Consider the following 14,630-nt stretch of genomic DNA (forward strand, 5'->3'; position numbering starts at 1 on the left):
TATTTAAATTTCTTTGTGCTCTGTGTTGTTCTCGATTCTATGAGTTAGTTTGTGGTTGTTCTAGGGTTTAGAAAATTAGATGTATGAAGAGTGTCACAATGTCACTCCCAATAGTTTTTTAATTAGAGTCCCATGGGATGGAAGAATACTTAGAATCAGAGTTGGAAGAGGCCATAAGGCCATCAAGTCCAACCCCCTGCTCAATGCAGGGATCCAAATTAAAGTACAGCCAAAAAAAACCTGGTATGAAAACCATGAAATCTGTGTAGTTTTTCCTGCAAAGTTTAGAGAGGCCTTCAAGAACTGCAGGAGCATGTGAATTGTAATGTCTTCCTCTTCTGCAGGTGGAGGTAGAGAAGGGTGGACTCTGTCTTCGCATAGCCACTTGCCAGGAGCAGATGTGCATCCTTCAAAGTGAAGTAGGCCAGGCAAAGACCCAAAAGCTTGTGCCCTTGCTTCAGGGTAGTGCCCGCCTCCTTCGTTTGCCTGTAGTATGTGGGGAACTTGACTTGGAAGACATGAGACTAAGTCGTCTTGAATTAATGCAAGAACAAGCTGCTGGCCAAATGTTAGGCCTGTTGAGCCATTTGGATCTGCTGTGGCTCTTGTTGATGCTCAAGGAGAAGAATCTGCAACAGATGAAGACTGAGCTGGAGGGGATGGTGGCTATCTTGAATGAATCGCATGCTAAGTTACAGGAATGGCAATCCTGCTTTGAGGATTCAAGGTTCCTTATTAAGCAATGCCCACGAACTCTGATAGACCCCAGTGATTTTACCACCTTACGGTAAAGATTATAGAGATAGTGGCAGCAGAAGGGTGGTAAATTGTTGCAGGTGTTATAAACAAGGAAATACTTCCTTAGGGTGGAATTGAGATTATTTAGAAAGGGAAAATAAAATGGTATGTGATTAAAATAAAGAATATCCTAGAGAAAATATGCCAGCACTTTCTCTCCCATCTCTCTTATGCACCACAGTTGAACACTATTGGTTGTGGGGAGAAGAACCTCAGTCATTTATACAGTGAGCTTAAATTATTCATCTCAAATTATTTAAACACCAGAAAGGTATTTCTCTGGGGGTACTAGGACCCCACCACGTGGGTATTGTCTTTCTCTCCTGTTACTGAGGCAGGAAAGAGTTAACACTCCAAAGGACTCTCATCTCAGCGCCTCCCACAGAGTGTTAGCTGTCTGTCTGGCCAAGCTTGAAAGTATAATACTTACAAAATAGAGAAAAACACAACAAAACAACATAAAATATTCCTGAACTCACTACAACCAGCATGAAACATAAACTTCTAAATCTACAAGGTCAGTCTCCTGACCCTTCAACCTTCACCAACTTTTCCTTATGTTATTTTATCTTGTGTTACATCCCAGGGTGGGCCTTGGTGGTGTCCAATGCCCCCAGAGAAACACCTTTCTGGTGAGCAAAATGGTTCCTTCTCCAGTGGGCATTAGAACACCCCAAGTGGGATGTTCCAAAGCTGAACTTCTGTGTCGGAGGGTACCATTAAGGATTCAGTAACACCTGCTGAAGAACTTGCCTCCCAAAGGCTGCCTCTGCAGACACATAAATGTCTATCTTACAGTGCTTGATAAAATTATTTGGGGTTGCCCAACAGTCCTTTTGAAGGAGTGCATTTGTTGAGTATGCTGCAGTAACAGCTGCTACTCTTGTTAAATGCACCACAATACCTGATGGCGGTGACAGATGAAGAGTAGGCCCACCAAGTATGCTAAAGCTATGCATCTTTAATCCATCTTGACAAAGTGCAAGAAGAAACTTTCTTCCCCAAACTAGTTGAATGGAAAGAACAAATAATCTGTTTATCTAATTTATACTTTTAATGCTCTCTGCACATGTAAAGAATGCCATGTGCATTCCAGAGCATGAGATGGTGATGGGCAAAAGGTAGATAAAACTAATTCCTGCTGACGGTGAAATGCTGTATTTACTTTTGGAATAAAGGCAGGATCAGTTCAAAGTACCACTCTGTCCTTGTGAAATATAGAAAGGTGTTTTGCCACCGAAGTGGTCCCTGTTCAAATATTCGTTTAGCAGATGTTATAGCTACTAGGAATACCACTTTTCAGGATATTCATAGAATAGAGGATCTTAATGGTTCTAAAGGCGATTTTGGAGAGCTGACAATTTATGCAAATCCCACATTGGAAAATGATGCTGGACAGATGCAGAAGTCAAAGTTGCCCCTCTAAAAAACTGTTTCAGATATGGATGAGCAGCAAGTGACTCGGATGGAGACTGGGAGAGTACTGTTGCCAATGCTGTTGCCTGTCTGTGTAGTGTATTGGGTTTCAAACCCTCCTTCAGACCATTGCGTAAAAAAAGGTAACAGTTCAGCAATGCCCATTTTCCGTGATCTCACATTATTTTTGTTGCACTAGCATAGAAAAGCAACCCAGGTATACCAATATGGTGCAAGGAGAATGACATTGGCCCTCTCTAGCCTCACTTCAACACTCGACCCAACAGTGAGACTGGTGAAAAGATGTAAAGTATCCTTGTCTAGCCCCCCCCCCGGGTTGGACTCTGCTGTCAAGGACTTCTCTGCCCAGGCCAATAGTCTTGATGCTTCCTGATGGAGAAACCACGATTTTGTTCCTCATTGATGATTGATAAACACCTTCACTGAATTGTTTGGCCTCAAGCAAGCAATGCTGACAAATAGAGGTACAAAATGTTGCAGTGCCAGCCGTGCAGCCCTCAACTCCACTTTATGCTTTGTTTTGCTTCCTGAGAAGATCACGCTCCTTGAACAAGCTTGCCCCTGCAATGAATGCTCCAACCTTTAGGCTTGCGTCTGTTATCACCATCTCCCTTGGTGGATCTTTCAGAGGCACAACTCTGCGTAAATTGCAGTCCTTTGCCCACTATCTTAAAGCCACTTGCAACTGGCCTTTTAGAGGAACCGGAAGATGTTTGGAGTGCACTATTTGTTCCGATAAGGTAGAAGCATCTACTGCAGAGGATGAGTGTGGAATGTAGCCCATGGTGTAACTTGGATGGCAGAAACTAACATCCCCAAGACCTTTGCTAAGATCATGAGATCCTCCAATGTTTTTCTCAGCCATGGTTGAACAGTCACATTTGTTTTCTGCACCCTTTCCTCTGAAAGAGATATTATCTCCTGTTCTGTATCTGTCATTGCCCCCAGATGCTGCAGCCATTATGTTGGGATCAGATGTTTTTTGTGGTACTTCCCAGGAACCCATGGTCCATGAGAGCTGCTAGGGTTACATGTATGTCCTGATATGCTGACTGTATCAATATGTCTAAGTATGGTGCACACCCTCTTAATGAGCCACAAGGGTCACCATTATCTTTATGAAGACCTTTGGGACTGATGCCAAACTAAAGGGCATTGCCCTGTACTGGTAATGTTGGTTGCCATAAGTGAAATGAAGATACTTGCAGTGCTCTGGCTGAATCTGCACATAGAGGTAGGCCTCAGTCAAATCTATGGAGGCCAGATACGCTCACAGTTGCAACTCTTTCCTTATCAAAACCAACATTTCCATGCAAACTTTTCAGTATCTCACGAACTTGTTCAAGAATTTAAAGTCCAATAAGGCCCTCCCCCTTTCTTCAGCACAATAAAGAGCAAAGAATAAACACCATAGAACTTCTTGGTCTTGCTGGACTGGTTCTTTAGCTGCTGCCTTCAGCAGATGATCTATTGCCTCCTGAACTAGTCTGTGCTTCTCCGGATCTAAAGAAATCGGTGGTGGTACAAATCTGCTTGGAGGTAGAGCCTGAAATTCTATTTGATACCCATGATACACTGCATCCTTGACCCAATGGTGTGATGTTGTTGCCTCTCACCAGTGAGCAAAACTTAGTAGCTTGCTGCCTACCTGAAGTTTAAAGTCAGAATTGCCCTTGTTGCCTTACATCTCTGTTGGTGGTGGCTGAGCTTGGAACTCTTGATCCTGATTGCTGCTGGTTGCAAGGCTGGAATCTTGACTGACCTCAGGCTGGCAAAGATGGTACAGTTGGTAACGATGAAAGGAACACCAGCCGTCTCTTCTGTGGTTTGGTATTGGTATTGCTTTCTTCTTTTCCTTTGTCTCCACTAAAACATCCTTCAATACATCCTCACCAAATAAGTTTTTGCCCAGCATTTAGGCTTGTGTCTGTTGTCACCACCCCCTTGGTGGTTCTTTCAGAGGCAGACCTCTGCGTAAATTGCAGTCCTTTTCCTTCTAATTTAGAGCCACTTGCAACTTGTTTGGAGTGCACTATTTGCTTTGGTAAGGTAGAAGCGTCCACTGCACAGAGGATGATATGGCTCTGTTATTAGCACCACATGGGAGGTAGCATCAGCCTCCCAATGCATCTAGCCACCACTTCAGCTGCAAATTGTGTTGCGTCCATTGAAATATCAGCAATATGTGCCTCCACTCTAGAAATCTTCAGAATGGTTTTCCTGAGATTCTCTGGATCTTGATCTGGATTGTCCAAAACATCATCTAATCATAATAAAGCTGCCCTTGAAAACACAGAAGCTGCACATAAAGCACATATGGCCAATGATGTAGCTTCATGTAGTTTCTTTAATGCCAAATCTAACTTATGTTCTGTGACATCCTTCAGAACAGCATCCCCATCCCTGGAAATAAATTTTTTGGATACTAAAGCAGAAATTGGAGCATCAATAGCTGGAGTCTTCAACTGTTCCATGAACTCTGGTTCTAAAAGATACAACTTGTTAGCACATGACACCTATTTTTTTAGACTGAATGGGAGAATCCTGTTCTGATTTCATTAATTTTTAAAGCAGTGATGCCACTTTGACCACCTTGTTGTTAGGCTTTGTTTCTGGAAGAACAGCGGCTCCCCTGGATGTAGAAGTTGTCTCCACATTAGATGTGTCCTTTAAATCTAATGCCGTTATAACATTGCAGAGCACAGGCATGTAGTGAGCATTATGGAAAAGCCTCCAGATTGATTGTTCTTCTACCTCTGATCCATCACTCCATTCCTCTATTTCTTCCTCCAGTGAGGCAATGGAAGCATCATACAGTCTGTTGCACATCATTGTTTTGTCTGGCAGACCTTGTGCTATCAGCCTATGCACTCTACCCCTTGACACATCATGAGGGTCAGGTTAGGCATTTGAAAGTGCTGGCTGCTTATTGCTCATTAGTAGCATGAGCTGACTGATTCAAATTAGTGATGTGTTGCAATGGATTGGAATGTAATGGATTATTCACTGTTGCAGGATTTGAATGAAGTTTGTGCTTGTACAAGAACTACTTGAAAAGATTGGCGCAATGCAGCTAGCTCTGCAGAAATGTCAGACATCGGAGCTCTTCCAATGTGATCTAATGTATCAGGGCTTAAAGTAAAAGGTTCCAGCTGCTGCAATTCCTGATTGTGATAGGTGGCAGCAGAAACCACATTATATGTCTGTATTAAATCTTTATACTGTTGTTGCTGATTTGGACCAGATGTGGCAGCATAACTCAAAGCTAAAGGAACTAAGTGAAATTGCAGGCTATTGAATGTGAATTCCAGTAAACTCCTCTTCCTCACTAGAATCAGAATGGAAAAGGACCTCTGGAGCTGGATCCAACCCCTTTCAACCTTTGAGAGCATCTCTTCATGAGTTGCCACCCACTGCTGGCTTTGCTGTCCCATGTAACCTGCTCTTCTGAGCTCTAGCTGTGCAGCTGGTAAGACTGACCTTCCCCCCTCCTTTGATTTGGTAATATTCTCCCCCCATTGCTCTGCTACTGCAGTGGTTGCATCTTTAGTTAGGCTCTTGTTTGGATCACTGGCCACTTTCTCCACTACCACAGGAGTAAACAGGTCACCTATCACCATTAGAACATTGCGTTGGAGCTCAAAATGGTGGTGGTATCTGCACGTGCCATAGCAGCTTGTATTTTTAACTGACCATTTCTTCTCTGAGTGGGCTACAAGCACTACCACACCAGCCACTCCTGCCACTCTCTGCACCATTTTAGATTTTTTAGTGTTCTGAGCTTTCTTTAAGTTTGATCCTAGCAGGAATCAGTCTTTTTTTGTGTTCCCCTCCCCCAGGAACCTACTGCTCAATTAATCAGTTGAATCATCCCAGAAATTCATTAAATTAAAATTGAATTAATTTATACACCTCAGCTAATTAACAAGTGAATTTAGAGAATCAAGTGCTTAGGGAAATTAATTTGACGTTGAGGATCAATTGATCAATGAACGCAACAGTCATTTTCTCTCACACACAAATTCATTAGAATACTTCTTTAAACAACACTCAACTGAAAACCACTCATAATGACATTCAAACACAAGAATTTAAGACAATAAAGATTTGATATTTTAAATAAGCTAGCCAGGCGAAAGCAGTATTGCTCAAGTAAAGCAGGAAAATGAACTAATACTCCATGGGAGAGGCTGAGATGAGAGTCCTTTGGAGTGTTAACTCTTTCCTGCCTCAAGCAATAGGAGAGGAAGACAATATCCATTTGGGAGGTTCCTAGTGCCCACTGGAGAATGTCTATTAGTAGCTTACGAAAACATCAAGTTTGTCTTGGGATTATAATGAGAACACTTTTCAAAGAGTAATTCTCTCACAGTGACAGGTCTACACAAAATGAGACTGCATCCTAGTGCAATCCTATAGTCATTCCATTCATCTTTAGCAGGTACATTTGTAAAGTGCATGAATATCTCTCTAGTTTCTTGTTTCTCACTATTATAAGGTCAGGAACTCTCACAGATGCAATTTCCCCAAATCTTCTAATTGATGGACGTGTCTTATGTTGTCCTCTCCTTCTCAGGCTATGGGAGATGCTAGACAAGCACAGTCAAGAGAAGCAACTCTTTCGTGCCTATGAGGCTTTGGCAGGCCGGGGCTCACGATTGTGCCAGGAACTCAGGATGCTCAAAGTACAGCTGACCACACCACATTCTCAGCTTCCTAAACTGGAGTCTGATAATGAGGCACTGCACTGTTTGATGTATGGTGACTCCAACCAGCTAATGCTTCATGCTCAGGTGTGTAAAGGTCTTGGCCCATCATGCGTGTGAATCTTTTTTTGCACTCTATTGACTTTCTAAAACCACAAAAGCAAGCCAGCAATCCTGGTGAACAGAAACCCTTAGTTTGGTTATATCATTAAGTGTTTTATCCTTGGGACTCCTGTTCCTCTATTAAGTAGCAAATGTGAATGCATGACTTCATGAATTTTCCAAATGACAAAAACTGACTTGTGTTCTTCACAGGAAGTGTCGGACCCTCTGAAGCAGCTTTGCACCACACAAGGCAAACTCTACCAAATGCTAATGGACATCTTGAGTGACATGAAGGTCAAACACAACTGCCTGCAGAGCCACTTTCAGCAAACTGAGCGCAGCCTCTACATGTATTTCTTCAACAAGCCAGACCAGCTGAAGGAGCTGGTACAAGAAGCCGAGAAGCAGACCCTGGCATTTTCACATGTGTAGGCATAGTCATCACCAGAGAAGAGTAATAGGAGTTAAGTAGAAAAGAGTCCCCCAGTTTGTTCCAAGGTACCCATGTTATCTTCTTGTAGACTGAATGGAAAGCCTCTTTGGGATAGATCCTGTTCAATGTAGATGAAAGCTTACACTACAATGTAGGTCCTAACTATTTATGGGAGTTTATTTCTGATGTAGAAAAACAATATAGCATGAAGAGTTGGTTTGATGGATGACATCAGTTACCGGAAGCAGTTAAGTGTATCTATATGAGAAGTAAACAAATGTTGCAAAATGATTCCCTATAGAGTGTTCCTCTTCTACAATGACTTGGGAAAAGGCAAACCACAGTTGGCCTTTTCCTCTGAGTCCCATGATAGAAGTAGTAATGGATGAATGAACTGAGATTTTGATTAGATGAAAAGCTAATCTAAGACAGGATGCTTTCTATCTCTTTATCTGTTATCTTTCTGGTCTACCTATTTCTTTTTCCATTTCAAACACTTACATTATTCCGAAATCTGTGATGAAAGGGGAGCATGGCTACAAAGCCAAGAACGTTTTGTTTAATTGTCAAGGAGGTCACATTCTGTTCCCCTCTTGCATTATTATTATGTAAGTAGCTCAGTGGTCTACAATGTAATGTGTAATGATGTCAGGCATATTGATTGTTTTACATGAAAAAACTCACTGAAATCTCAATAAAAATAATGTTCACTTTAATTTTAACTATTGCTTACACAAAGGAAATATACTGACAAGCTTAGAACCATGCTGATGTTGCAATATAGTTATGCTATATCAGATATGGTGGGGGCATTGGGATCCTGGTGAGATTTGGTCATGGTAACTTATTATAGGAGCATCTTTTTAGCTAATTTCATCCTCTATAGGATCCAGGAATTTCACCATGAGTCACAATTTACGAAAAATAGATTTTCAGAATTCTGAAATGAGCTGCTGGGGGCCCTGGCTGAGATAAATATATCCATTGTTACAGAGGGGCTCTCTTCTCATATATATACAAGGCATAGTACAAGTTAATGCACGTATCTGAATATTCCCATATATGGCTTTTGGCGACATGCTGTTGGCACCTGACAGTACAGATTAGCTACTTGCTAGTGGTGAGTTGTTGGTAAGGGCAACAACTAATATGTCTTCACATGCATAGCAAAAATGTGCAGCTAGAGCATAACAAATTTCTGTAAGATTCTACTCCAAGATCATCTCAAGGCACTGACTACAATGTTGATCTAAACAAATGACAGCTGATTAAATAACCCCCACTCTAAAACACTCCTTGAACATTAGAATATAACTTAATAGTCTAAATTTTCTGGAACTGCCAGAAAATAGTAAGCCAGTATGCAACTTTAAGAACATAAGAACATAAGAAAAGCCTGCTGGATCAGGCCAGTGGCCCATCTAGTCCAGCATCCTGTTCTCACAGTGGCCAACCAGGTGCCTGGGGGAAGCCCGCAAGCACGACCCGGGTGCAAGAACACTCTCCCCTCCTGAGGCTTCCGGCAACTGGTTTTTAGAAGCATGCTGCCTCTGACTAGGGTGGCACAGCACAGCCATCATGGCTAGTAGCCATTGATAGCCCTGTCCTCCATGAATTTGTCTAATCTTCTTTTAAAGCCATCCAAGCTGGTGGCCATTACTGCATCTTGTGGGAGCAAATTCCATAGTTTAACTATGCGCTGAGTAAAGAAGTACTTCCTTTTGTCTGTCCTGAATCTTCCAACATTCAGCTTCTTTGAATGTCCACGAGTTCTAGTATTATGAGAGAGGGAGAAGAACTTTTCTCTATCCACTTTCTCAATGCCATGCATAATTTTATACACTTCTATCATGTCTCCTCTGACCCGCCTTTTCTCTAAACTAAAAAGCCCCAAATGCTGCAACCTTTCCTCGTAAGGGAGTCGCTCCATCCCCTTGATCATTCTGGTTGCCCTCTTCTGAACCTTTTCCAACTCTATAATATCCTTTTTGAGATGAGGCGACCAGAACTGTACACAGTATTTCAAATGCGGCCGCACCATAGATTTATACAACGGCATGATGATATCGGCTGTTTTATTTTCAATACCTTTCCTAATTATCGCTAGCATGGAATTTGCCTTTTTCACAGCTGCCGCACACTGGGTCGACATTTTCATCGTGCTGTCCACTACAACCCTGAGGTCTCTCTCCTGGTCAGTCACAGCCAGTTCAGACCCCATGAGCGTATATGTGAAATTCAGATTTTTTGCTCCAATATGCATAATTTTACACTTGTTTATATTGAATTGCATTTGCCATTTTTCCGCCCATTCACTCAGTTTGGAGAGGTCTTTTTGGAGCTCTTTGTTTTAACAACCCTGAACAATTTAGTGTCATCAGCAAACTTGGCCACTTCACTGCTCACTCCTAATTCTAGGTCATTAATGAACAAGTTGAAAAGTACAGGTCCCAATACCGATCCTTGAGGGACTCCACTTTCTACAGCCCTCCATTGGGAGAACTGTCCGTTTATTCCTACTCTCTGCTTTCTGCTTCTCAACCAATTCTTTATCCACAAGAGGACCTCTCCTCTTATTCCATGACTGCTAAGTTTCCTCAGAACTCTTTGGTGAGGTACCTTGTCAAAAGCTTTTTGAAAGTCTTGGATGTGGCAATGGAAGGCGTGCCGAACCATCTATACTCTCAAACTCATTATCTGTGCATTTTGTTTCTTTGATTGTTACTGCCTTCTTAAGCTTTTGATCAGATTTCTGGACAGATTTTGGATTATCATCATCTAATAGTTCAAAAAGCTTCTTAAACTCCATTTTCTTGAATGGTATGCATTTTGAGTTTTTCACATTCTTGCTCTTTTTAAAATTATTAACGCTTTTCTTTCTTGTCACCTTCTTAGGAGCCTTATTGTTCTTCACAGCTAGCTTATTTAGTTTGTTTGTTTGGAACTTACAAATTATTTGGTTCCTCATCCACACCATCACTTTCAAACCCTGAGCTGTTCTTTTTAAGCACTTGCACAAGTGTAGTTAGAAGTTCATTGCACCCAGATAAGAAGGATTTCATGTGTTCAATATCTTTCTTTAGCAAAAAAAGCCATCCTTCTATTGGCATATTGAACTCCTGAGTTATCTCGTGCTGAATGGGGGGCTGCTCCTTGTTTACTTCTCCCACACTACAAGCCAACTCAGTAACTTGTATTAACATAAGTTCATTTAGCTGTTTATGCTTATCAGGTGATTGTACCTTCTCCTGGGTAGCCATGGTTTCAGCATGAGCCAGCTCTATTGCCAAGTTTGCGGAGGATAGATCCTCTTTGTAATCATCCTGCATTTCACTTTTAAAATCCACAATCTAGGACTGCTTTTGGTGCATCAGAGGACTCCCCTTCCATGCCCTTTTCTTCATCTCTGTTTACAAGGAACTGCGTGATTTTTGTCTGCTCACTTCGATCTCTCTGTGTGTTCAGGGGAATGCTCTCAAAGGTGGGGGAAAACCCCAAAACTTTACATGCATTTCTGGTAAGCACCATTCTTTGCACATTAAAATATAGAATATAAAAAGCTCAGTGAAGTAGGATATCACCGAGGGAGTGGCTTTCTTGTTCTAAACACAAATTAACACAGTTGCTCTCAATCTTTGTATGCTTATTTTTAAATCCTAGAGCTTATAACAAAGCACGACATAATAGTCTGTGTTTATCTTTACCTCTTGGCTTGCATCAGTGCATTCATCAGATGATGGGTCCAATGATAAATCCCCATCAGTGCATTGATGGGGATTTATCATTGGACCATCTGTTGATCTGCATGCTGTGCGAGTGAAACAGAAAAAGTACAGTGAATATTCCCTCTCTGCCAGTATGCAGCCCCTAGACGTTTGGCCGAGAGCATATACAGCCCTTGGGCCAAAGAGGATTAGATTCTTCTAATGCAGAAACAGCTATCAAGAGGAATAAATTGCTACAATTCACATACAAGAAAAAAGCTGGAAGACCAGAATGTGTGTGTTGTTTCAGGGATGTCGGTGTTGATTCGGTACTGTAAAGTGCAGACATTGCCATTCTTTCCAGACTGGTACTAAAAGCTATTCTCTTTCTCTCTATTACCTCTGTAACATCATTTTTGTTGAGGTTCCTTAAGCTGGCAAGGGCAGCATCAAGTGCAGGAAGGGCTTCTGCCAGGTCCTTCTGTGCATCATCAGCAATCGCCTGAGCAGTCTGAGCTTTCACTTTGGCTTTCATTTCCTCTGCCTGAACAGCATTTCGTGTCTCTTCTGCTACAGCTGTGTCTACCTGCAGTAGCATAAAGATATTCAGAATGGTGAGTGCTTTCAGGATGTCTGAATGGAAGCACCTTTTCTAAATCACTCAAACATCAGTTTGCATGTAACAGTAAACCGTTGTTGTTGCTGCTATTATTATTTATTAAATTTATATCCCGTCCTTCCTCCTAGAAGGAGCCGAGGGCGCCAAACAAAAACACTAAAAGCATTTTAAAACATCTTAAAAACAAAACATTTTAAAACATATTAAAACAAAACATCTTTAAAAAACAACTTTAAAAACATCTTTAAAAGCAATTCCAGCACAGACACAGACTGGGGTAAGGCTTACCGTCAACACACCAGTCTCGATGACACACAGGAGGAACAAATCACATTAGTCGGTTTAGGATTACGATGAAACACAGGATCAACACTCCAAAAAAATAAAACAAGCCCACAATTGGTAAGCCAAGCAAAACCTTGACTACAGGCTGAAGTTTTTTTGGAGTGAAGCAAACCACAATCACTAATTCAGATGTAATGTTAAGTCTGGGTTGTGGTTTGTTTCTCCTGATCACTTGCAGTGAGGTGGAAAGCAAGCAAACAAGATCAGCACAAGCAAACTATTAATTATGGTTTACCATGATGTGTGAATGAGGCCATGGCTCTAAGAAGAATAAAAAAAGCTAAGGGGCAAATGTGCCTCAGAAGAGTTCAGAAGTGGGCAGGGGGTAGTGGAATGCCTTGCTTGGAGGAAATGGCTGGCTAGAACTCTGAAGAGGGGCATTCCTGATGGGTATAGCCTGCACTAGTTCCACATGTTCCACTCGTGAAGTAGTAAGTGACAGCATAAAGTTCTTCTTTGTCTCCCTGATGTGGGGCTCCCGGTGAGATCTTCTTCCGGTAAGAACTATTCCTTGCTCGCTTAGCTTTTTGCCAAAGGGATTTACAAACTATCTTGACTCTGGAGATCCATCATACATGTTGATTTAAAGGAAATATCTATAACTGTCGTACACTCTTTGTGAGTTTTATTCCATTCCGTTTGATAAGATAAGAAAGCTTTAAAGCGGAGAAGGAGAAATCGCCATTACTCACGAACGTCAGCCGAAGGCTCTAATGAAGCAGTCTCTACATAAAAAATGCCGAAGCTGTGAATGCTGTGTAATTTGATCACTGACATTTAACTCCCATCAATCCCTCAACAGTTCTTTGAACTAGTTACTGTAAACGACTCTATAAATCACTCTAAGTTCTTCGGCTTCTGCCCACAAGTGATTACTAGCATAAGCAGTGAGTGGGGCAATGGAGGGAGCTAGTCCAAAGAGCAAAATGCAAACAAAAATTACGAACTACTTCCCTTATGCACAGGATTCACTGCACACTTCAACAGGCTCTTCCAACAACCCGGCACTTAACCCTCCTTCCCTACAGACGTATGAATGGACTTTAGAACACCCTTTTTCAGTCAAAGCTTATGCTGCAACCGTAGCTGCAAAATCCCTGGCAGATGAACTAAGAGACGCTGGTTTTAATTGTATGTCAAACACAGACCTTGAGAGCGCATACACTGAAATGATAACCATTGACTCAGTTCATGATTCACCAAGACAATCATTTATGTTATCAGAACTGTCTCCAACACCTTACATCCAAACCTTTACCCCCCCTTCGGTACCTATGATTTCCAACTCCGGTTGGCCAGTAGAACTGCTTGAGGAATTGACTTTGGTGAAAGGATTCCTTGCAGAAACAAACAGCCTACTCACCACCCTGGTGAAATCATTTTGCACTCACCTCTCCCAGGAGTCGGCAGAGCAAAGAGCCCCGGTAACCCTGTTAGATGCTAAGGTGCAAAAGGACTCAAACTTAAGCGATACATCTGAAGTGAAGAATAACAACAACAAATCAACTAAAAAACCTTTAACGGCCAAGAAACAAAAACAAAAGACCAAATCTAAGAAATCAAAAAATCTCAAAGCCACCAAAATTTCCCCAAGCAATAAACTTAATTTCAAGCCATTATTTAAGCTCCTCGACTCTCAGACTACTAACTCAACTCTTAAGAAACAATATCAGATCAACTCTAAATTCACCAATACAAACAGTCTACAAAAGAATGATGCCCACTCAAAACCTGGGGGAAACAATGATATTCCAGACCCTTCAAATTGCGATATACATTTCAGCAAACTGAGAATGTCACCACATAAGAATACAAAGACTCTTACTAAATACCCAGAGACATCCCTGGAACCTTGCTCTGCAAACAGACAAATTAGTATTGTCATATAACCAAAGGTATTTGGATAGATGTCCTCCATTTCCAAGTATCCCTTTTCTTGACAAATGTTTTGCCTGCCTGCTTCATCCTTTATACAACACAAGCTACATTAAGTCCTTGATCAATATATCTATAGATACTAAATATACTCGTCTGATAGTCACTTTGCACTCGTCAATACTTGCCAACCAGATCTATCACAGAAGGGAGGATTTTATGGACCTAGGCTTAACAATTCAAAGATATTATGTTAATTCTGCCCCCCCCATACCTTTAGTTACATCCTTCCATCAACCTTCCAAGGAGCCCATCTTGCAAATCCAGACAACTCCATCATATGACAACTCGGTGTCTTCTATACAGTGCAGCCCTCAATCGGAAGTTAATACACAAGCCCCCTCTTCCCGGCCACACACCCCAGCGATGTTAACGAATGAACTGGATCCGGAGGAGCAACAACTCAAGGATCTATACTTTCAACTTCCAAACTCAGAACGTACGCAGATAATCAATAATCTTCATAATCTAATCCTCCGACTGAAAGTTATGAACGACACAGAGAGCCCTCCGGAACTCCGGCCAAATTCTCCCTGCACAGCTAAGGA

The 14,630-nt window shown here is 41.7% G+C and overlaps 2 protein-coding genes across 13 annotated transcripts in view; one reads left to right on the forward strand and one right to left on the reverse strand.

Moving 5' to 3' along the window:
* Window positions 1-8,195, forward strand: part of BAP1 (BRCA1 associated protein 1) — a 94,571-nt gene extending 86,376 nt beyond the window's left edge. For 7 of the 9 annotated variants that reach the window (XM_061617937.1, XM_061617938.1, XM_061617935.1 and 4 more), the window contains exons 3-5: window positions 345-787; window positions 6,812-7,028; window positions 7,257-8,195. In XM_061617937.1, coding sequence (XP_061473921.1) covers window positions 345-787; window positions 6,812-7,028; window positions 7,257-7,478 — 882 coding nt within the window. In that variant the 3' untranslated portion in view covers window positions 7,479-8,195. Of the gene's footprint in view, window positions 1-344; window positions 788-5,567; window positions 5,705-6,811; window positions 7,029-7,256 lie in introns of those variants that run through there. The other 2 variants (XR_009761461.1, XR_009761462.1) reach the window with 2 other exon arrangements.
* DNAH1 (dynein axonemal heavy chain 1) overlaps window positions 1-14,630 on the reverse strand; it is a 220,996-nt gene that overhangs the window by 46,764 nt on the left and 159,602 nt on the right. For all 4 annotated transcript variants that reach the window (XM_061617932.1, XM_061617931.1, XM_061617930.1 and 1 more), the window contains one exon: window positions 11,584-11,769. In XM_061617932.1, the coding sequence (XP_061473916.1) occupies window positions 11,584-11,769 (186 nt within the window). The remainder of the gene's footprint in view (window positions 1-11,583; window positions 11,770-14,630) is intronic.

This window comes from Rhineura floridana, chromosome 3, assembly GCF_030035675.1.
Source record: "Rhineura floridana isolate rRhiFlo1 chromosome 3, rRhiFlo1.hap2, whole genome shotgun sequence".
Lineage (NCBI taxonomy): Eukaryota > Metazoa > Chordata > Lepidosauria > Squamata > Rhineuridae > Rhineura > Rhineura floridana.